Below are 24,908 nucleotides of genomic sequence, written 5' to 3' on the forward strand. Positions count from 1 at the left end.
CTTTTGTATGTTTAGGGTGGGTGGAAAAGGTTAAAAAAATAAGTTTTTCTTCTTTTCAGAAAAAAATACCAAATAGTGCATATTAAAATGGCTCTAAAATCACAAAGCAAGATTTGCTATGTTATAAGGAACATCTAGAACTATGAATTGCGCCTGAAGTACCATACACACCATCAGATTTTCTGCTGAGTTTTTCCTTCAGATTTACCAAAACCATAAAATATGAGGTCAAACCTCAATGTGTATGCAATCAGGCAGGTCCTTGTACTACATGGATTTGGTAAATCTGAAGGGAAAAAATCTGCAGAAAATTTGATAGTGTGTATGGGGCTTAAGAAGTAACACTGAAAGATTAACATTTTGTCTTGAATTCCTCCTGAAAAAATAGCAGTAAACATCCTGTGAGCATCATAGCTGTAGGGTAAGATCTCAGGCAACTGCAAGGATTTTTGACACCCTAGGTGGAACCTCATTTTGCCCGCCCTCCCCCGTTCTGCCCCTGACTCTACCCCCTTTGCCCTGCCCATGTATACGCATACCTCCCAACTTTTGAACTTGAGAATGAGGGACCCTTCAGGGAGACAGTTCTGCAGTATGAACCAACCCTTAGGGAGAGAGCGGGAAAGATCTCAATGGTATATGGAAGAAAGGAAGGGGGATCACTATGACACACAGAAGGCACGAAGGATCACTATGGTACATGGAAAGCAGGAAGGATCACTATGACACATGGCAGGAAGGAAGGATCATTATGATACATGGAAAGCAGGAAGGAAGGATCACTATGGCACATGGAAGGCAGGAAGGAAGGATCACTATGGCACGTGGAAGGCAGGAGGACTATGGCACATGGAAGGCAGGAGGACTATGGCACATGGAAGGCAGGAGGACTATGGCACATGGAAGGCAGGAGGACTATGGCACATGGAAGGCAGGAGGACTATGGCACATGGAAGGCAGGAAGACTATGGCACATGAAAGGCAGGAAGACTATGGCACATGGGAGGCAGGAAGACTATGGCACATGGGAGGCAGGAAGACTATGGCACATGGGAGACAGGAAGACTATGGCACATGGAAGGCAGGTAGACTATATCAGATGGAAGGCAGGAAGACTATGGCACATAGAGAGGGGAGATATCACTCACTGAGGCTGCATTGAGGCTCAGGGAGCCATAAGGACAGGAGCACTGGCTATTTTGAAATCTCTCGCCCACCCCCCCTTCCCAGACACAGATTGGCTGTACACAAGGGTTGTGAGCGGGCACTGCGGGGACATGGAGAGGAGGTGAGGCAGACCTAGCCTCCCTCCATCTCCCTCCTCTTATGGGATATATACAGAATACAGCAGGTGGGGATGTGTTTAGTGGGTGGGGAAGGTGCAGCGAGCGGGGATGTACAGTGAGCGGGAATGTGTTCAGTTGGCGGGGATGTACAGTGGGTGGGGATGTTTAGTGGGCGAGCTGGCGGGCGAGTGGGGGGAATGTGTTGCTTTGCTTGGCACTGAGCGAGGCCATGGCACCCCCGACTGATGTGCACGCTAGGCCGGCACCTACCTCGCCTATTGGTAGCGCCTGTTCTGCCTCTGAGTGCTAGCCTCACCTGATTTGGAGTGGGATTTAGTGATGTCACCACTTGCTGCTCATTGTTCTCCTTGCTGGAGAGGAAGCTGTACCCAAGAAACTGCAATGCAAGGATCTCTCTGCTTCTGATTCATTCTGTAGTTAAGTGCTTTCTCCACCTCTCCTTCAGCATTTTCATCATTACCCCACCAGTCATCAGTGGAGCAGTGCTGAAGAAGGAATGCTCTGTTCTTTTACCAAATCATCACCGACTGTGGAAACTTCACACTGGACCTCATGCAACTTGGATTCTGTGCCTCTCCACTCTTCCTTCAGACTCTGGGACCTTGATTTCCACATGAAATGCAAAATATTCCACAGTCCGTGATGATTTGGGGAGCCATGTCATCTGCTGATGTTGGACCACTGTGTTTTATCAAGTCCAAAGTCAGTCCATGGAGATGCTGATTTCAATTTCCAGCAGGACTTGGCACCTTCCTACACTGCCAAAAGTACCAATACTTGGTTTAATGATCATGGTATCACTGTGCTTGATTGGCCAGCAAACTTGCCTGACCTAAACCCCATAGAAAATCGGTGGAGTATTGTCAAGAGGAAGATGAGAGACACCCACCCAACAATGCAGATGAGCTAAATACCACTATCAAAGCAACCTGGGCTTCCATAACATTTCAGCAGTGCCACAGGCTGATCGCCTCCATGCCACGCCACATTGATACAGTAATGTATGCAAAAGGAGCCCCGACCAAGTATTTTTGAAGCAGATCCCTTGCAATAAGAAACAATAGACCCCAGCAACAATAGATTCCACCCCAGAAACAATAGACCCCCTGCAACAACAATAGATCCCCCAGAAACAATAAATCCCCCACACAACAAAGACTCCCCCAGCAACAATGGACCCCCCCCCCCACAACTAAATACCACCCCAGCAACAATAGACCCCTAGCAGAAATAACAGATTTCTCAGCAGCCAGCATCAACAGACTCTCTAGCAGCCAGCAACAATAGACCTCTCCCTCAACAGTAGGTCCCACCCAGCAACATTTGACCCAGCAAGATAAGACCCCCCCCCCCCCACCAGCAACAGTAGATTTACGCAGCAACAATAGACCCCCACCCCAAAGCAGATCACCACCAGCAGAAATAGATACCCCAGCAGCCAGCATCAATAGACCCTCCAGCACCTCTTTCCAGTACATACATTCAGTTCCGGAGGTGCCGGAACTGCGTTCCCCCATGTTCCCGCTGAAAAAAGGCCTTGGTCTTATGTAATGTTCTAATTTTCAGAGATACTGAATTTTGGGGTTTCCACTAGCTGTAAGCCATAATCATCAAAATTAAAAGAAAGAAATGCTTGAAATGTATCACTTTGTGTATAAAATAAATTAACTTTTTGATGATATTCTAATTTTATGAGATGCACCTGTATATTGCTGTGAAAGAGTATTTGCCCCTTCCTGATTTTTTTTTTTTCCATATTTGAACACTTAAATTATTCAGATCAGCAAACAAATTTTAATGTGACACAAAGATAACCCAAGTAAATATAAAATGCAGTTTTTAAATGATTTCATTCATTAAAGCGGGAGTCCGCCGGGACTCCGCGTTTTTTTTTTTTTTTTTTAAAGTCAGCAGCTACAAATACTGCAGCTGCTGACTTTTAAAATAGTGACACTTACCTGTCCAGCGCGCCCGCGATGTCGGCACCCGAAGCCGATCTCTAGATCGACACTCGAGTGCTGCCGCCGCCATCTTGGGTATGGGAATCAGGAAATGGAGCCTTTCGGCTTCATTTCCCGGTTCCCTATTGCGCATGCGCGAGCCGCGCTGCGCAATGAGGACGGTCCCCGCTGCCTCTGGGATCTGTGTGTTTCCCAGCAGGCAGCGGGGCACTTGCGGAAGGGGGCGGGAACTTGCGGAAAGGGGCGTAATGTACGCCCCTTTCCGCAGAGAGCTAGCCCGGAAGTGGGTGCAGTTACCTGGATTATCCAGGTAACTGCACCCCCCTCCCCCTGAAAGGTGCCAATTGTGGCGCCGGAGGGGGGGAGGAATACGCTGAGCGGAAGGTCCATTTTAGGGTGGACCTCCGCTTTAAGGGAAAAAAGCTGTCCAAACCTGCCTGGCGCTATGTGAAAAATGAATTGCCCCCACCTTGCTAAATCATGCATGAGCTGTAATTAACCACATTTTTTGGAAAGATGAGTTCATTTGACTTGCCACACCCAGGCTTGATTACTGCCAGACCTGTTGAATCAGGACAACATTTAAATAGGAGGTGTCTGACAAAGTGAAGTATGCTAAAAGATCTCAAAATTCAACACATCATGCCGAGATCTAAAGAGATTCAAGAACAGATGAGTTACAAAGGAATTGACATGTATCAGTCTGGAAAGGGTTACAAAGCCATTTATAAAGCCAGCCTACCAAAATTACTCCAAGAGCACAATGACTACTCACCTAGGAGGTCATCAAGGAACCCAGAACAACATCTAAAGAACTGCCGTCCTCACTTGCCTCATTTTAGGTCAGTGCTTATGATTCAACAATAAGAGAAACTGGGAAAAAATGGCGTCCATGGGAGAGTTCCAAGGCAAAGGCCACTGCTTACCAAAAAGAACACAAAGGCTCATCTCACATTTGCCAAAATAAATCTTGATTACCCACAAAACTTGGGCAAATATTCTGTGGACTGATGAGACAAAAGTTGCATTTTTTGGAAGGTGTGCATCCCATTACATCTGGCGTAAAACTAACACAGCATTTCGTAAAATGAACATCATACCAGCAGTCACACATGGTGGTGGTAGTGTGGTGGTCTGGGACTTTGCAGCTTCAGGACCTGGACAACTTGCCATAATTGATGGACCCATGAATTCTGCACTCTACCAGAAAATTCTGAAGGAGAATGTCCGGCCATCAGTTCCTGACCTCAAGCTTAAGCACACTTGGGTTATGCAGCAGGACAATGATTTGAAACACACCACCAAGTCCACCTCTGGCTCAAAAAATGGCCCTTTCAAGGTCCGGACTTAAATCTGATTGAGATGTTATGGCATGACCTTAAAAGAGGCCATTCATGCTCAAAAACCCTCCCATGTGGCTAAATGAAAACAAGTCTGCAAAGAAGAGTGGGCCAAAAGTCCTCCACAGTGATGTGAAAGACTCATTGGCATCTATCGCAAATGTTTGATTGCAGTTGTTGCCACCAAGGGAGGCACCACCAGTTATTAGCTTTAGGGGGAAATTATTTTCACATAGGGCCAGCCAGGTTTGGACAGCTTTTTTTCCCTTAATAAATTAAATCATTATTTAAAAACTGCATTTTGTATTTACTTGAGTTATCTTTGTGTAACGCTAAAATGTATTTGATGATCTGAATCATTTAAAAGAGATGTATGGGTTTGTTTGTTTTTTCCCCTATCATACTTACCTAGGTGGATGCTGCATCTGTCCCCCGGCGCCTCTACACTGAGAACCGATCGACCGAAAACCGCTGATGGCTTGGTTCCCACAGCTCCCCGAGCAGAGAGTTGCAGACTGTCAATCAGCGGCTCTCTGCTCTGCCCCCCCCCCACGCTCACTGGAGCGCTGAGATGTGGAGGGGGTGGGGAGCGGCCATCTTAGGCTCTCAGCAGCTCGCTGAGAGGCTGAGACGGGTGCCAGTCCAGGCGGATCCTGGCGGATCCAGACTCCAATTGTCGGGATGACGCGCTACCTGGACTGATTCCTGTGACGTCAGTATGCTCTCTACTGAAAACAGGTCACAGGAGTGCAAAAACGAATTTCACTCCTGTGACCCATAGGAGAAGCCCAGCCAAACGAGCTTAGGTCGGACTTATCCTTTAAGTGTGACATATATGCAAAAAAAATTAATCAGTAAGGGGACAAATTATTTTTCACAGCACTGTATAAATAGAAAGGGTAGCTATGGCATTCTATGTTTGAAGTAAATGCCCAGGTGCTCACCCACAAAGAAATATACCGTATTTATCGGCGTATAACACGCACCTTTTTCCCCCTAAAATCAGGGGGAAATCGGGGGTGCGTGTTATACGCCGATCCCCTGCTGTTTCTAACCCTTTCTGCCGTTCTCTGCGGCTTCCAGGTATTCTCGGCTGCACTCAGCCATTCTCAGCTATCTTCGGCCGTTCTCGGCTATTTTCGGCCATTCTCGGCTATTTTCAGCCGGAGAGCCAAAAGCCTCCGAGAACGTCCGAAAATAGCCGAAAGTGGCCGAGTGTGGCTGAAAATGCCCGAAAGCTGACGAGATACACAGGACATCCGCTCTGTATCTCGGCTGCGCCATTTTTAAATGGCAAAGACACTGACAAGACTGCAAATGACTGACAAGGCTAAATGGAAGGCTGAGAATGACACTGACAAGGCTGCATTGATGGGCATTTAAATGTAAGTTTTTTTTCCTTAAACTTCCCTCCTAAAAGTTTTTTCTTTTAAATTCCCTCCTAAACTTGGGGTGCGTGTTATACACCAATAAATACGGTAAATCCAAAACTGGTTTGGAGGCACTCATGGTTCTTGCAGAGGAGGAACATCAAAAACAGCAGTGTTTTTATTGTCAATGTTTCGATGAAGCTCAGTCCATCTTTCTCAGACATCACATATATACAGTATATATGGGCACAGGTTCACGTTAAGCTGTTGACTTACTTTTCTGCAGAACTTCAATCATTTGAACTGTGTACACTATGAACGCATCCACTGGATTCATTTCTAACACCTTCACACGGTAGCCTGCATTGTGAAGACAAAACATGACATCTAATGAATGGAGGTCTTAAAGTGTATGGTGGTGTACAGAACGCCCCCAGAAATGTCATTTCCTGCTTGTGTGGTTGGCCCACACAGAACAGAAAGAGGAGCCTGAGAATGCAATGAGCAAAATATCTGCCACCGTGTACAAACGTAATTATAAATCATACTAATCATACATGGAAATAAGGTTGTTAAACCAAAAACACATATTAACCACGTAAGCCCCGGACCATTTGGCTGGCTTAAGACCGGACCACTTTTTGCAATTCAGCACTGCGTCGCTTTAACTGATAATTGCGCAGTCATGCGGCGTGGCTCCCTAACAAAATTGACATCCTTTTTTTCCCACAAATAGAGCTTTCTTTTGGTGGTATTTGATCACCTCTGCAGTTTTTATTTTTTGCGCTATACACAAAAAAAGAGCGACAATTTTGAAAAAAAAACGCATTATTTTTAACTTTTTGCTATAATAATTATCCCCCAAAAATATATAAAACATTTTTTTTCCCTCAGTTTAGGCCAATACGTAGTCTTCTACATATTTTTGGTAAAAAAAAAAAAAAAAATCGCAATAAGCGTTTATTGATTGGTTTGCGAAAAAGTTATAGCGTCTACAAAATAAGGGATAGATTTATGGCTTCCTGCCATGTACCTAGTACGTGATCTGGCATTTTCGGGCAGGGAGGCACATGAGCGCACCGCTAGCGACCAGGCTCTGCTGTGAGTTTCTGTAACACTCACAGGACAGGGCTCTGCCTATGTAAACAAGGCACAGCTCTATCCTGTCTGTGGGGAAGTGCTGTTTTTCTTCCCGACCCCCCCCGCAAAGCTAGAGATTAAATTCATTACTACCACTAGTAAAAGCACCTCACATAGTGTACCCGTAAACACTGGCTAGGCACACTTAACCATTTGATCGCCCTAAATGTTTAATCCCTTCCCAGCCAGTGTCATTGGTACAGTGACAGTGCATATTTTTAGCACTGATCACTGTATTAGTGTCACTGGTTCCCAAAAGTGTCATTGTAGTTACATAATAGGTGAGGTTAAAAAAAAAAAAAGACAAAAGTCCCTATTGTGGGGACACCAGTATGGTATTTGTATATTGAAATCATATCCCCTCTCAAGCGTCTCTTCTCCAGAGAATAAGTTCAGTGCTCGCAACCTTTCCTCATAACTAATATCCTCCAGACCCTTTATTAGCTTTGTTGCCATTCTTTGTACTCGCTCCATTTCAAGTACATCCTTCCTGAGGACTGGTGCCCAGAAGTGGTCAGCATATTCCAGCTGCGGCCGGACCAGAGTCTTGCAGAGCTGGAGAATTATTGTTTTATCTCTGGAGTTGATCCCCCTTTTAATACATGCCAATATTCTGTTTGCTTTGTTAACAGCAGCTTGGCACTGCATGCCATTGCTGAGACTATCATCTACTAGGACCCCCAGGTCCTTTTCCATCCTAGATTCCCCCAGAGGTTCTCCCCCCAGTGTATAGATTGCATTCATGTTTTTGCCACACAAATGCGTTACTTTACATTTTTCTACATTGAACCTCATTTGCCATGTAGTTGCCCACCCCATTCATTTGTTCAGATCTTCTTGCAAGGTTTCCACATCCTGCGGAGAAGTTATTGCCTGGCTTAGCTTAGTATTGTCCGAAAATACAGAGATTGAACCGTTTACCCCATCCTCCAGGTTGTTTCTAAACAAATTCAATAGGATTGGTCCCAGCACAGGACCCTGGGGGACCCCACTACCCACCCCTGACCCCTTCTGATTACTCCCCCATTAGCACCACCCTCTGAACTCTCCCTTGTAGCCAGTTTTCAATCCATGTACTCACCCTATGGTCCATGCCAACTGACCTTATTTTGTACAGTAAACGTTTATGGGGAACTGTGTCAAACGCTTTTGCAAAATCTAGATACACCACATCTACGAGCCTTCCTTTATCTAGATGGCAGCTCACCTCCTCACAGAAGGTTAATAGATATGTTTAGAAAGAAAGATTTGTCACAAATCCATGCTGATTACTGCTAATGATACCTTTTTCATTACTAAAATCTTGTATATAGTCCCTTATCATCCCCTCCAAGAGCTTGCATACTATTGATGTTAGGCTAACTGGTCTGTAATTCCCAGGCATGTATTTGGGCCATTTTTAAATATTGGTGCTACATTGGCTTTTCTCCAATCAGCTGGTAACATTCCCGTTAGTAGACTGTCAGTAAAAATTAGGAACAATGGTCTGGCAATTACTGGACTGAGTTCCCTAAGTACCCTCGGGTGCAAGACACCTGGTCTCGATGATTTATTAATGTTAAAGTTTCCCAAGTCTATTTCTAATTCTGTCCCCTGTTAGCCATGAGGCTGCTTCCTGTCATTGACCGCCTCCATTACTAGGATAAAAAAATGAATTCAAATGTTACCAAAGAATATGTAGCAGAATACATATTGGCCTAAATTGATGAATTTTTTTTATTGGATATGTTTTATAGCAGAAAGTAAAAAAATATTGTTTTTTTTCACAATTGTCAGTCTTTTTATGTTTATAGTGCAAAAAAAAAAAAATACAGAGATGATCAAATACCACCAAAAGAAAGCTCTATTTATGGGAAAAAGGGACACAAATTGTATTTATGTAAAGCGTTGCATGATTGTGCAATTGTCAGTTAAAATAATGCAGTGCCGTATCACAAAAAATGGCCTGGTCATGAAGGAGGGTAAATCTTTCGGTCAAGTGGTTACATGTACAGAACTTCCATAAAACCTTGATATGTTTGATATGTTTATATTTCCTTTTCAATAAAAATGCTATCAGCCCAGCCACTTGACCAGCAGATGTATTTCAAACTGAAAAAAAATGTTCCCTTTAATAACAATTCCGCCATATTCATCAAGTCAAGCTGCACATTATTATTTGTCTACAGGAATGCAAAAAATGTCTCCCCAGCATTTTGTTCCCGATAACTCACCATACTTCACACGTGGGGCGTAACAAGCAAAATCTTGACGATCATTCTTTTCTGTAGACAGGGTCCTCCTTAATATGGGGCAAGGACCTGTAAGACAATTAAGATGTCAGATCCTGTACAAATAAATATAAATATATATGTTTGGGGTGAATTAGAGTGGAGAGTGCGAGCCAGGCCTTCTCGTCCAACATCAGTACCTTCCCTCACAAATGTGCTTCTGAAAAAATGGTCAAACATTCCCATAGACACACTCCTAAACCTTGTGGACGGCCTTCCCAGAAGAGTTGAAGCTGTTATAGCTGCAAAGGGTGGGCCAACTCAATATTGAACCCTATGGACTAAGACTGGGATGCCATTAAAGGAGAAGTCCAGTCTTAGCTCGTTTGGCTGAACTTCTCCTATGGATCACAGGAGTGCAGTTCATTTTGCATTCCTGTGACCTGTTTTCAGCAGAGAGCGGGCTGAAGTCCACTCTCTGCTGATGCCACAGAGCCCATCCAGGCTCAGGCAGCATCACGACCATGGAGTCGAGATCTGCCAACATGCCTGGACTGGCACCCGGTTCAGCCTCTCGGCAAGCCGCTGAAAAACCTGAGCTGGCCGCTCCCACCCCCTCCACAGCCCAGCGCTTCAATGATCAAGGAGGGTACAGAGCAGAGAGCCGGTGACTGACAGTCAGCAGCTCTCTGCACACAGAGCTGTGAGAACCGAGCGATCAACGGTGTTAGATTGCTCGGTTCTCAGTGTTGGAGTCGGGGGACAGATGCACAATCAGACTGGTGCTGCATCCACCTATTTAAGTACGAGTCAAAAAAACCCCCCATAAATTGCTTTTGAAGCGGGGTTCCACTGTCTTAAACGATTTTGTTTTTTTGGGGGGGGGGGGGAAATGACAAAGAAGAGGTGATTACAATATGTAACTCACTTGTTCAGTTTTTCTTTCATTAGGATCTCCGTTTTCGCCAATAAAATAAACTTTAAAATGTTTAGACTGACAGTTCTCATCTTGCCTGTGGGCATGTGAAGCCCACAGGCCTCCTCTTCCAGGGTTTTGATAGACCAGCATGCACCGCCCGTAGTACCGCCGATCTCGTGCATGCGCAGTAAGCTTAAATCCGAGCGCTGTCAACAGCTCAGGTTGCCATCACAACGTGCGGTGTCATCGGAAGTCCTGCCCCGCTGTGATGGCAACGGAGATAAGATTCTAGCCCTCGGCACTGCCCACTGCCTCCTGGGAAATGGTGGCACACATCTCCCAGAAGGCGCCGAGGGAAGTGAAGTCTTTAGCCCAGGCACTGGAAGAGGCAGATTTCGTGGGACCGCATAGCAACAGGGGAAAAATGGTAAGTTACATTTTTTTTTTATCTAATACATTTTTTTGGGTTGATTTACTGTACAGTTAAGATTTTTTTATTTTTTGGGGGAAACGCCACGTTAAAGTTCATGTGCTGTAAAGGCAGGTGTCCCAATACTTTTGACAATATAGTGCATCATTTGCTGATTATTCTCCATAATTAAATTTTTTTTTAAAATTCAATGGACACTTAGATGATAACGTCTTAATGTACAATAACCAAAATGACTTTAGGTGATTTTCAGAATTATCTATAAATCTATTTTTCCCTAAAGTGGAACTTCCGCTCATCGGATTCCTCCCCCCTCCGGTGCCACAATTAGCACCTTTCAGGGGGGAGGGGGGTACAGATACCTGGATAATCCAGGTATCTGCACCCACTTCCGGGAATAGCTAGCTGCAGGTGGCCCTCCTCTTTAATGTGAAAAACCTTGAGGGTTCACAACTCCTTTAAGGGCCAGTTCACACCACAAGCAGTCCAGTGCGTTTTTTTTCTGCACCATAAAACGCATGAAAAATAGGTCATATTGTTTCCAATGGCATAGTTCACACCAATGCGGTCAGTTCCAGTTCCAGGGAAAAAAAAAAGTAGAACATGCTGCATTTTTTCCGCACTGGACTGTACTGGAACGTGGTAAAACGCATCAAAAAACACACTGTAATGTACTAGAACGCATCAAAAACGCACCAGACCCCAATACAGTAAAAAAAAAAAAAAAAAAAACAGCAAAAAAGAAGAAAAAAATTATCTGGAATGCATCTGGAAATGCATCAAAAACTCACAGGTACGTGACAAAAATGAGTTAAAATGCGCAGGCCGAGTCACATCCAGAACGGATCTGTAGTGTGTTTTTGTGGTGTGAACCAGCCCTAAATTTGAACAGTCTACTCTGGCTGTATATTACAATTTAGGTGGGGGGGGGGGGGGGGGGGTGGCACAGTGGTAAAACCAAGGTTCAGCCACCTGCTTTTACCACCTCCCACCCGCCTTTATGAAAGAGGCCTTACAGAGACACTGTCACTTTTCGTGTACTTTAGTGAATTAGGTGAAGCTGTGCTGACTTTAATTATGTTCAAGAATCTTATTTTTTTAAAGTTCTCTTGCACATAATTGGACATTTTCTTTTTGCAAAGTTTATAAAACGGTCAGTTAGTATATAGAACACCCCCCAGAAAAGTAATTTTCTGCTTGTGTGATTTTCTCAGATGTTTGCACTCAGAAGTCAAATTTTAGGCATCCTCTGCAATAGGAATTTCCTTTTTGGTGGGATGCTCCATAAGGATGAATTACTTCGAAAGGGATGCAGACACTGCAACTTGCCTTATAAGAACACTGAGAATGTCATAATGAACCAGACCCCCCCCATGCAGGAATAAGTCTTGCAAAGGTACTGTGGAACAAACAGTTTTTACTTCAGAACATAAAAAAGGTAGGAATCTGCTAAAAGGTTTTGTAACAAAAGTGGAATTACACTTTAAATTGACATCATTCACTAAGTTTAGTGAAAATTCACTTTGCACCGTGAACATGCTCTACTCTTTTAGTAAATCAAACCCTCTATTACTGAATAATTTGCAAGCAGGTGATATGCTACAAATCTTTTCTTACCTTCTGCACACTGACACACATCTTCTGTGCACAGCGTTGAAATGAAGGTGGTCCTGGAGGGGGCGCTGTAGAACACTCTGCATTTGATGCCTACCAGAGAAAAGATCATCCAATGGTTATTCTACAGAACTTACTTCGGAGATGATATGTTGTGTAGTTCAGCAAGTATGGTTGAACCAGAAGGCAGTAACTAGTAATTGTACATGACTGCAAATTGTACATGGACCATCGGTATCTTCGACGGAGGAAGAGGTGCCTTAGTACCCTAAGATAGACACCCCTTGCCCCCATGCCAGTACCAAACATTATCACACCATCAATAGTCTAACTCAGCCTTTCTCAACCTTTTCAACACAGAGGAACCCTTGAATTAGTTCTTCGGTCTCGAGGAACCCCTGCTAAAAATTAGACATTTACAACTCATGATACATTAGTGTGATGGTCAGTGGGAAGAATGGTCCTTACACTTGTGGTCATTGGTAAAAATGACCTCCTTACAGATAGCTAAAAAGATCAATGGTGTCAGTGGGAACTTATCTAAGCCCTCGTACACACGGTCGGACATTGCAACAACAAAATCTGTCGGATTTTGTCCAACGGATTTTGTCCAAAACTTGTGTTGCATACACACGGTCGGACAAAGTTGTCAGAATATCCGATCGTACGTAACGTGATGACGTTATTTCGTTACGACGGGACTACGTTCACACTAGTAGCCAATAGCTTTGGTCTAGGAATTTGATCTGAGCATGCGTGGCACTTTGTCCAATCGGAATTCTCTACACACAATCGGACAAAGTCCGATCGGATCATGTTGTCGGAAAGTTTTATAGCCCAGCTCTAAAACTTTGTCCGTCGCATATTCCGATGGAAACAGTCAGATGGAGCTCACACACGGTCGGATTATCCGACAACACGGTCCGATCGGACATTTTCCGTCCGCACCCTATCCAACCAAAATATATTTTTTCGTTTGATCACTAAAGCCATCTACATGCTGCAAATCCACAAGTTTATATTTTGTTAATGAATTTTCCATGGCCTACATAACCATTACTTATGCAAAATTTCTCATTTGCACAAATTTTGTAATAAACCTTTTTTATTTCTTTAACACTCAAGTGGTAAAAATGCATCCCTATACCTTAATAACTGCCCTACACCAACATCTATCTGACTTTTGCCCATAGACTTTAATAGAAGTCGCCTTCAAGTCGGATCTTCATCTATATTGATGCGATTTGAATCCTACATTAGAAGAAAATTACCCAGGCATTCCCGAAAGTCACTTCTAAAGTCGCGTCAAAGTAGTACTCAAAATTGCCAGGAAGTCGCTAGGCAAAGTCCACCGCAAGTCATGTGACTTTCAAGTCTCGGTAGTGTGAACCGAGCCTAAGAGAATACAAATCCTTCCTGAAGCAGGTTAAGTGCAGGTCAGAAGGAGGTCAGAAGCAGCTCAGACTATTATCATCAGCACAAGCACAAAAGTTGTTGACGTTGGCTCTCATGGTGAGACTGGAGATGGCGCAGCCTGAGGACTAGACCATTGGTCCCCAGAATGTGTCCATTTACTTGCTTTTCTCCCATTGACAATGTAGCAACCTCTAGGGTGCTAGAGTAGGTAATGTTAGGATTTTTGTTAGTGTAGGTAATATGTTTTGGCTTGGCTGGCAGCCAAGCCTGTGTTTGAATCTGGGTTGGGTAAGTGATCCAGGAAGGCTGGTATGACTCAGAAGGCAACATCTCTGGTACCATCCCCCTACTTCTGGGACTCTGAGAAACTTCTAGAAGAATGGGAGGAAGGTTAGGAGAAGCTGCCTGGAGTATTCTTAAGGGCTCTGACCAATCCCCAACAGATGAGTTGGCAGGGGGCAGGCCCCCTCAAATACTCAGGGTCAGCTCAGCAGGGCAGGAGAGTTTGGGTGAAAGTTGGAGATGGAGTGCTAGGAGGTTGTCGGTGGGTCCTTGAGGGTACCCCCCTAGTCTGGGGGGTGACCTCGGGCCTGGGAGCTCGGGGGTAGGAGGGATCCTCTGATATCCCAAGGAGGAATCCTGTCCAGTGGCACGGGAGCAAGTTTGAGGACAGCAGGAGCCAGTGAGCATGTCTGGGAGATCTCCATGGAGACAATAACTTGGAGGGCTGGTTAATGAAACAGTCAGGGAGGACTGAGAGACAGCCTGAGAGGACTGGGAGAGAGCAGTCTAAGATGGATGGAGTCAGTCTTGGAGGACTGTGGATGATTAGCCAAAAGTAGATTACGCCCCTTTCCGCAAGTGCCCGCCCCCTTCCGCAAGTGCCCCGCTGCCTGCTGGGAAACACACAGATCCCAGAGGCAGCGGGGACCGTCCTCATTGCGCAGCGCTACTCGCGCATGCGCAGTAGGGAACCGGGAAATGAAGCCGAAAGGCTCCAATTCCTGATTCCCATACCCAAGATGGCGGCGGCAGGACCCAAGTGATGATCTAGAGATCGGCTTCGGGTGCCGACATCGCGGGCGCGCTGGACAGGTAAGTGTCACTATTTTAAAAGTCAGCAGCTGCAGTATTTGTAGCTGCTGACTTTTAAAAAAAAAAAAAAGCGGCGTCCCGGCGTACTCCCGCTTTAAGTACAAATGAACCTTGTTATTGTGTCTATGTACTGTATATGATAAGGAAGGAGAGACATCTTGATGACCTATGGCCTATATCAGTGATCTCCAAACTGTGGCAACTTGCTTGCCTTTGTGCGGCCCTTGAGGCCTTCTACTGACACCAATGATGAGGCACTATTGCTTTCACTGACACCAACGATGGGGCACTATTCCTCCCACTGACACCAACGATGGGGCACTATTCCTCCCACTGACACCAACAATGGTGCACTGTTCCTGCCACTAATACCAATGATGGGACATTATTCCACCTCCTACTGACCACATTTTTAAAATCCCACTGACCACCAGGCCTGAGCATTTTCTACTCCTATTGGCCACAGTCCGGCCCTCCTAAAGTCTGAAACACAGAAGACTGGCCCCGTTGTTTAGGAAGTTTGGAGACCCCTGGCCTATTGTGTATAGGTACTGGTAAAAAGATCAAACATGTTACCTGGCTCGTAAAAGTCATACAAGATGGCAGAGGCGGGCTGCAGGGGGGACACCTTCACTGTCTGATATGCCTCAAATGTCACATGTTCCCGATCGCTGGTGACCTTTAGCAAGGAGACAGGAGAAATGAATGTCCATTTAATTCAAGGTAATGAGCAAGTAAAAAGTATCGCACTTTGAGATCAAAAATTATCAGTGTCAATGTCTGTAGAGCTCATAACATCCAATCAGGTTCATATTTTTAATTAGTCCTTAATACAACAAAAGGGACAAGTTGATCGCTCAGTAGGGACAGTTCTTATTATTCAACTTATTAAAGAAAAAACTGTCCTGAGAAAATAGGCCATGCATACTGACCTCCCCTGTAAAAAAGGCTCAGTGTTTGAACCACTGGTTCAAAGACTTTGGTACAAACAATTATGCAGGTTGAATGAGAGAAGATAAAGCCTTAAATGTTTAGCTTTAGCCCAGATGCAAGCAGTAGGCTGGCTCTGCATTAGAAGCTGCAGCTTCTAATGCACACTGTGAGAAGCTCACAATGTGCAGTGAAATTATGGTGAACAATTTCAGTACATTAGAAGAGCCTGCACAACTGTGCACAACTGAAGGGAAGGCAACAGTTTTAATACTTCTCCTCGCCATACTAACCTGATCAAAGTACATGAGAAGTCTTCCCCCATAGATCTCATAATGGCTGATGTATCTCTCCGCTCCTTCCTTCAGCTGTGGGTACAGAACAGAGTGTGTGTGATAGATGTATATGGATACTTGGGGCAAAATGAAACAAAGTCAGATACATGGAGAGACAAGGCATGACACAGGTAATACATAATGGGATGAACACCAGGCCCAATCCATAGGGAAGGGGGTGGATGTGTCATATGTCCATTCCAACTCTTTCCCGTGTCTGCCAACAGGGTTACTGGCATCTCTGTATTGGTTGCACTCAGCGGTTTGCAACCAAACTCACACATAATTTTTTTTTATTTGCTTTATATATATATATATATATATATATATATATATATATATACGCAGTATTGCAGTGATAGGCCCCCTCCCTTATCACCCCCAAATTTACATTTCAGCAAACAATAGTTTACAGCACAAAATTCTATATTGGGCCTTTTTCTTGCAGATTTTGTATATTTTTAGACACAATGGCAGGTAGGTTGAAAACCTAAGGATATTGCAGAGAGATTGTGAAGTCTTCAGTGGGTGTGATGGGTGCAGGGGATACCAAATCAGCCGTGTGATGGTGCAGGAGATACAAAATCAGTGTTATGATGGTGCATGGGATATCAAATCATCTGTATGATATACAGTATTCTAAAGGATGTGCCGGGGATACCAACATTGGTAGTGGTATGCTACAGGGTGGCAACAGATGGTACAGAATACTAAAGGATGTACAGGGAATACTAAATCAGTGGTGTGATGGTGCAGGAGATACAAAATCAGTGGTGTGATGGTGCAGGAGATACAAAATCAGTGGTGTGATGGTGCAGGGGATATGTACAGTCTACTAAACAATGTGCCGGGTTTACCATATTGGCAGAGTTATGCTACAGGGTGCCAAATGACGTGCAGGAGATATCAAATCGGTGGTGGAGGCAATACTAAACTGGTGGTGTGATGGTACAGGGGATCTCAAATCAGTGGTGTGATGGTACAGGATACTAAAAGATGTGTATGGAATACCAGAACAATGGTGCGATGGTGCAGAGGATAATAAATCAGCAGTGTGATGGTACAGGATAGTAAAGGCTGTGCTGAGGATATAGAATCAATGCTGTTATGGTATAGGATAACAAAGGATGTGAAGGGGATATCAAATCAGTGATGTGATGGTTTAAGGGATACAAAATTGGTAGTGTGATGGTTCAGGATACCGAAGGATGTGTGGGGAATACTAAATTGGTTGTCTGATCTGACAGGATACTAGAGAATGTCCATGGAATACCAAATCAGTGGTGTGATGGTGCGGGGATATCAAATCGGCAGTGTGATGGTACAGGATACCAAGGGATGTGAAGGGGGTATAGAGGTGGGCCACTGCACACACTTGTAGGGATATTAGACTGTCTGGTGCAATCTATGAAAAAGTACATGATATGAATCAGGTAGAAGGTGCACTCAACGGGACTTACAACAGGAGGAATTTTCCTGTGTAATTTAATCAATGTCAACGTTTCGGCAGGGCATGGCCCCGTCTTTCTCAAGGAAAAGCAGGGATATCAAATCAGCATTGTGATAGTGCAGGGTATACCAAATCGGTGGTGTAATGGTACTGGATACCAAAGAATGTGCAGGGAATACTAAATTGGTGATGTGATTGTTCAGGAGTTAGCAAATCAGCTGCATGATGGTAGAGAGTGATAATCAACAGACTTCTGGTGGACACCTCTTCACAGTTGGCACAGTTGGAATGCCTGGCAATGAGGGCCTCTTAACCCACATCCCCCAGGGAAAGAGAGCCTTGACTGATGGGAGCATGGCCAGAGACAAGACAAGGTGGCTGAGTGTTTACCAGGGATTGGTGGTTATGGGGGATGGGCTGGGCCTGAGCTCAGAAATGTTTTGTTCTCAGGGAATTCTGGGTGTTTCGAGGAACGTGGTTGGCTGCCCACCCTCCCGCCCCTTTTTTCTATGGTATGTCACAGCTTGCTGCGGTTTCTTGACCTTGCCAGCATAAAAGTGGCTGTAATGGGCTATGCCCTTGACAGAAATCGGAGGTAGGCGGTCTGTCCAGCACTTATGGTAAGGACAGGCCCCCTCCTTTGGAATTGCCACAACTGTACAACTGTGATTGGCACTGGTTTAAAGTATTAACATGTTATTTGATGGATTTTTAATAAAGCTGTGGCCTTGCCCTTTCCAGCCTAATGGTTGTAAGTGTGTTGATTTAATGGGGTGAAGGGGCAAGGGTAAAGGTTTCTATACATTATGTTACATTTAATTTGTACCGGGCCCATTGCGCCTCAGCAGTCATGTGTTAAAGGAAAGTTGTCATAATGGAAACAGACCACAACCGCTGACCTATCTTCTGGAGATAATAGCTTTCTACATGTCATGCTTCACCTACTTGCTTCTATACTTTGAGCTGCTGACCCGGAACGAGTATGCAATTATCAATTCATTCTGACTTTTCATATGTTATGCTTGTTCCAGATCACAGACAGACGGGTCAACGTCACAGCCAGGCAAACTAAAAAAGAGCTCAGCAATGGCAGCCTCCGTGTCTTCTACAGTATCTCCAATGACAGGCCTCACGCTGGGCATATATAGACAGTTACCAGGAAGAATCTAATAATCAAATCTGTACAGTCTGTAGCAGAATCCGCTCTTCTCACTGTTTTCCTAGGTGGATTGTATACTGAAGTCATGGACCTCATCCGGCAAACCGAATACCTTCTGTATGGTTTATCAAAGCTGTACATAAAATGTGTTACCTTTGCTATTACTTGAAGTATATAATAGAAACTCTGGAGATGTAGCAATGACTTGTAATCATATATACAGTCCATTATTTTTTTTGTTTAAATTAAAGAGGAAGTAAACCGTGATGGGTTTACTTCCTCTTTCATTCCCTGCAAAGGTAAAGCATAATGGATTACTATGCATCACATAGTAGTCCATTATGTGTCACTTACCTGACACAGGAGCCAGCAATGTCACCGCTGTCCCCTGTAGTCCGGCGCATCCATCTTCTCGGTGGGTCTCGCTGCTCCGCCGCTGTCATGCGCATGGGAGCCGCCACGCGCGGAATATTCGCCTTTGACGGTGCCGCGCTCAGTGCGCCTACATGCAGCTGTCTACGGCGCATGCGCCGTAGACAGCGGAGCCTGTCTTTCGGCAAATATCTCCTAAACGTGTAGGTTTAGGAGATAATTCTTGGACCTACAGGTAAGCCTTAATCTAGGCTTACCTGTAGGTCAAAGTGTGTTTTAAGGGTTTACAACAACTTTAAATAGAGTATTTTTAACAAAATTTCGGTTTTGTAAGGGCAATCACAAAAGCCACAAAGATTGCTCTGGAGCCCTTGGGGTTACCAACTGAGGATAAAGTTTTCCTGTGGCTTGGTGGAGGGATCCACTCCGACATGTTCAATAGTCCTGGTTAGATTTGGTACTGCATACCTTGTTCAGATCCTGTATGCTGGGTTCAAAGCCACTTAGCATGGTGATGTCAACAATAGCCATTCCAGTGGCACGATCCTTGGCTTTTCTCCTGAAAAAGAGGAAACATAAGGAGGGAAACAGTGATGCATTGAGGTTTGTTTCTATTTAAAACCTAACTCCAGCCAAAACTTTTTTTTTTAATTGTGAATGGATAGATAGGATCAGCATTGAGCCTGTACAACCTACAAGTTGTCCCTCAGTATTGCAGCTTGTATAACACTGTAGTGCACACTTACTCTAATCAAGAGTGTTTAAATAGACTGCTGAGTAATTAGCTTTTGCTCAACTACCTGGTTTGTCTGTCCGTTAATGCCCAGCATGGCATTTCTGACTCTGGCTTCTGTTAAACTGTTCATGTGCTGGATTACTAATGTGATGGATTGGAGCTTTCGTCTGTTAAAGCTCAGTCTGTGCCCTGTCTACCTGTCTGAAACCTGGACTCTGTTAGGAATCGGTTTGTCTGCACCTGATCAGCCTGCTTACTTTGTCACTTTCTACTTGTGTGCTCTGAGGATCTGTTTGAAAAATTGTTCCCCAAAAGAGGGGAGGATAAGTCCCTGGTTAACTAATCATCCACGGTGTGGGAGATGGATGTAATGTTAGATTTTACTACAAGGTTTTAGGCACAAACAAATGCAGAGTCAGACCAATGAATCCTCTCCCTGCCCAGGTACAGCACTGTCAGAGGTTTTAATCAGCTTCTGCAGTGCTGTCTCCCTAGATCATTGGTTCTCAACCCATGGTACGTGTACCCCTGGGGGTACATGCATCAAGGGCAGGGGGTATGCCGCCTAGAGCCGGCGCCACCAGTGACGTTAGGAGAGAGGGGCTGACTACTCAGTGTGTTCTGCCGAGAACGCCAACTCGCCCTTGGCAGAACACCAGTGCAGCCCAGTGAAATAAAAGTGCCGCCTCCGGCTCATATGATGGACGTCACACTGGTCCAATACTGGGACGCGAGACATCCATCATAAGAGCCGGGGGTCCAGAAGGAAGGAGACACTGCAGCGGAAGATCCGCGCTCAGTGTAAACCAGCAGGTGGTGGCTCTCCTCTCCTTATGGTGGTGCTGATGGGCAAGACGACTGGCGAGGCTGCACTGATGGGCACTCGCAAGGCTACATTAATGGGCACAGGTAACTGACAAGGCTGCACTGATGGGCACTGCCAAGGCTGCACTGATGGGCAATGGTGACTGGCAAGACCGCATTGATGGGCACTGGGGAGGCTGCGCTGATGGGCACAGGTAAGACTGCACTAATGGGCACAGGTGACTGGCAAGGCTGCACTGATGGGCACTGGTGGCTGGCAAGGCTGCATTGATGGGCACTAGCGAGGTTGCGCTGATGGGCACAGGTAAGGCTGAGCTGATGGGCACAGATCAGGCTGCATTGATGGGCACAGGTAAGGCTGTATTGATGGGCACAGGTAAGGCTGCATTGATGGGCACTGGTGAGGCTTCATTGGTGAGGCTGAGCTGATGGGCACCGGCGTGTGTGTGTGTGTGTGTGTGTGTATCTGTCATCGCAGCACGCACACATACAATGATATGGAAAACAAACATATACTGACATTACATACACACAGAAACTATGACACCCAAACAACATAAATTACTCTCTTGAGACAGGGCCACTTCAAAAAATATTTTAGACCTGCAGGGGTACTTCACCATAAGGCCCCTTTCACACAGGGCGGATCAGTAATGATCCTCCCTGTGATGATCCGCTCGCTCACCGGGGATCGCTCCATTGTCCCAGCTGAGCTGGCGGCGGACAGGGCGGTCTCCGCACACTGTGCAGGGACCGCCCTGTCAGCTCTCCGCTCTCCTCTATGGGGATCGGATGAGCACGGACCGTCTGTCCGTGTTCATCAGATCCGCTCTGCAGACGGATAGAAAAATAGGATTTTCCTCCGTCTGCAGAATCGGACAATAGCGGAGGCGGACAATAGCGGGTATCTGCGGATGTTCATCCGCAGACACCCGCTATCCCATAGGGATGAATGTATGCCCGTATTTCATCCGCAAACGGATGGATGAAATACGGACATACCGTCTGCATGTGTGAAAGCGGCCTAAAAGGTTGAGAAACACTACCCTAGATAACCTATAGTGCTCCAGGATCCCCTTGTCATGTACTAAAATTTTACTTGTAAAACAAAGATTCTATTTGTAATATACATAGTGAAAACAGCTATAAAACATTGGTATTAAAACCCATACATTTCTAAATAAATAGAATAAAAATTATCTAAAACTGTTAGCCTAGGTTCACACTAACAGCAGAATTGAAATCCTGTGTGTTCAGCTGAACTCGCCCAATTTCATACCCACATGTCAGTCCAACTTTTGGGAGCGATTTCAGAGACCGGTTCCTGCACAGATGTCTATACAAATCGCGCCCGAAGTTGCCAAAAGTAGTACAGAAACTACTTTTGGGAATTAGTGCGGCGCCACAAAGTCGGGGTCGCACCAATTCGGACGGTGCCATTGCCGGCAATAGCCGCTGGTTTGGCATGCAATTTGACATGTCAAATCACATCAATGTGACCCTAGGCTTATAGTTTCCCTTTAATATTCCATCCTGTAACAGTGTCATTGTCCTTACCACAACCATACTGAGTAGACCACTTTCACTTGCTTCTCCTTGGGCTGAGAGACCTCTCTTCTTGCTCTGCTGCGCAGGTCATGCCAGTGAATGTTCTTCAGGGGTTCGTCAGCCATCGTATCTTCTTCATAGTCATATTCATAATTGTAGTCCAATTGCTCTGAAAAGGGTTTGAAACAGAGAGGTAGGAGAAAGAGAGATGAGATTTAGGACCACCCTTGTGTTGTAAGTACTGGGTGTCTGCTGAATATTTCTACTGTGCTAGGCAGGCATGCATGCTATAACCAATAATGATTGGAAATTGATAAATGGGCCTGTTATCAATATAGTATGGGGTAAGGAATAGAAGAAGTACATGCTAGACATAAAGGAACACTCTAGTCAAACAAAAAATAGCAGGAAATGCAGTCTGATTAGTGCAGACCACATACATATCCCCCAGACTTTGACTTGATCTCAAAGTGAGCGTGAATGAGGACCTAGTTGATGGAGAGTGTGATGAGTCTGAAGCATTATGGGTGGAACTGCACATGAGTATGCATACTACAAAGGTTATCATTGGCGTTTGTTATAGACCTCCCATTGTTAATGAGGAGGTGGAGACTCAGCTCCTTGCACAGATGGAAAGGGCTGCAAGGGCTGGGACAGTGATAATAATGGGGGATTTTAACTACGTTGAAATTGACTGGAGTAATGGCACTGCTGGGACAGTTAAAGGACAAGAATTGGTAAATCTATTACAAGACAATTTTATGGTCCAGTTTATTGAGGCCTCAACTAGGAATGATGCTCTGCTGGACCTGGTAATCTCAAACCATGCAGAGCTTATTAGTAATGTTCATATAAAAAAACATCTGGGTAGTAGTGACCATAACATGATTTAATTTAATATTAGCTGTAAGCAACAAACACATACAGAAAATATGAAAACACTTAACCTTAAAGCGGGAGTCCACCGGGACTCCGCGTTTTTTTTTTTTTTTTTTAAAAGCCAGCAGCTACAAATACTGCAGCTGCTGACTTTTAAATAGTGACACTTACCTGTCCAGCGCGCCCGCGATGTCGGCACCCGAAGCCGATCGCTCGCTCGGCTGCCGGGTCCCGCCGCCATCTTGGGTATGGGAATCAGGAAATGGAGCCTTTCGGCTTCATTTCCCGGTTCCCTACTGCGCATGCGCGAGCCGCGCGGCGCAATCCGGACGGTCCCCGCTGCCTCTGGGAGCTGTGTGTTTCCCAGCAGGCAGCGGGGCACTTGCTGAAGGGGGCGGGGCATTGCGGAACGGGGGCGTAACCTACGCTCGTTCCGCAGACAGCTAGCCCGGAAGTGGGTGCAGTTACCTGGATTATCCAGGTAACTGCACCCCCCTCCCCCCTGAAAGGTGCCGATTGTGGCGCCGGAGGGGGGGAGGGATCAGATGAGCGGAGGTCCATTTTAGGGTGGACCTCCGCTTTAAGAGAGCAAATTTCCCAAGGGCTGTTCTCCAAGACTTATGCCGCGTACACACGACCAGACTTTTCGGCGGACTAGGTCCGACGGACTTTCGGCGGAGGTCCGACTGACATTCTGAACAAAACAGACTTGGCCACACAAAACCATACTAAGTCCATTCGAAAGTCCGTTCGTTTTGAACGTGATGACATAAATGGGACTAAACAAGGAAGTTCAATAGCCAGTAGCCAATAGCTGCCCTTGCGTCGTATCTGGTCCGTTGGACCAGCACACAGACGAACGGATTTCCTGATTTTTAGTCCATCGGACTTCAGTCCGCCGGATAGATTTGAAACATGTTTTATTTCTAGGTCCGTTGGACTTTTGGGAAAAAGGAGCCCACACACGATCGAATTGTCCGACGGATTCCGGTCTGCCGGACCAAGTCTGCCAGAAAGTCCTATTGTGTGTACGCGGCGTTAGACTGGGAGGGAATCGATGAACACAGAACATAATTGTGAATTCTTCAAAAAGACTGTATGTGAACTCACTGCAAAATACAGTGCCTCAAAAAAGTATTCACAACCCTTGAAATTTTCCACATTTTGTCATGTTACAACCAAAAAGGTAAATGTATTTTATTGGGCTTTTATGTGATCGACCAACACAAAGTGGTGCATAATTGTGAAGTGGAAGGAAAATGATAAATGGTTTTCAAAATTGTTTACAAATAAATGTCTGAAAAGTGTGGCGTGCATTTGTATTCAGCCCCCTTTACTCTGATACCTCTAACTAAAATCTAGTGGAACCAATTGCCCTCAGTAGTCATCTAATTAGTCCTGACCCTAAACTATTTTTTTTTTTTTAACATACACTTTACAATTTTCTCCTCTAGTAAGGATAAAAAGATATGTATACATTTTTCTCCACCGAAGAGGAGAAACACAGTGACTGATCATTGTGATAGCTAATCACTGGCAATCGCAGCAATCGGGTGATCCAAAACCAGTTCCCCATTGTTAAAGCGGGAGTCCGCCAGGACTCTGCGTTTTTTTTTTTTTTTTTTAAAGCCAGCAGCTACAAATACTGCAGCTGCTGACTTTTAAAATAGTGACACTTACCTGTCCAGCGCGCCCGCGATGTCGGCACCCGAAGCCGATCTCTAGATCGACTGTCGGGTGCTGCCGCCGCCATCTTGGGTATGGGAATCAGGAAATGGAGCCTTTCGGCTTCATTTCCCGGTTCCCTACTGTGCATGCGCGAGTCGCGCTGCGCAATAAGGACGGTCCCCGCTGCCTCTGGGATCTGTGTGT

General features: G+C 45.2%; 1 protein-coding gene across 2 annotated transcripts in view; it reads right to left on the minus strand.

The window, feature by feature from the left end:
• LOC143983706 (complement C4-like) overlaps positions 1-24,908 on the minus strand; it is a 178,284-nt gene that overhangs the window by 12,764 nt on the left and 140,612 nt on the right. For both annotated transcript variants that reach the window (XM_077483720.1, XM_077483728.1), the window contains exons 34-40: positions 22,167-22,326; positions 19,517-19,607; positions 16,026-16,100; positions 15,379-15,481; positions 12,295-12,384; positions 9,332-9,418; positions 6,255-6,338 (exon numbers count right to left, since the gene is read on the minus strand). In XM_077483720.1, the coding sequence (XP_077339846.1) occupies positions 6,255-6,338; positions 9,332-9,418; positions 12,295-12,384; positions 15,379-15,481; positions 16,026-16,100; positions 19,517-19,607; positions 22,167-22,326 (690 nt within the window). The remainder of the gene's footprint in view (positions 1-6,254; positions 6,339-9,331; positions 9,419-12,294; positions 12,385-15,378; positions 15,482-16,025; positions 16,101-19,516; positions 19,608-22,166; positions 22,327-24,908) is intronic.

The sequence above is a fragment of the Lithobates pipiens genome, unplaced genomic scaffold (assembly GCF_037356315.1).
Source record: "Lithobates pipiens isolate NorthernLeopardFrog02 unplaced genomic scaffold, aLitPip1_a1.2 Scaffold_1, whole genome shotgun sequence".
In the NCBI taxonomy this organism is placed as follows: Eukaryota; Metazoa; Chordata; class Amphibia; order Anura; family Ranidae; genus Lithobates; species Lithobates pipiens.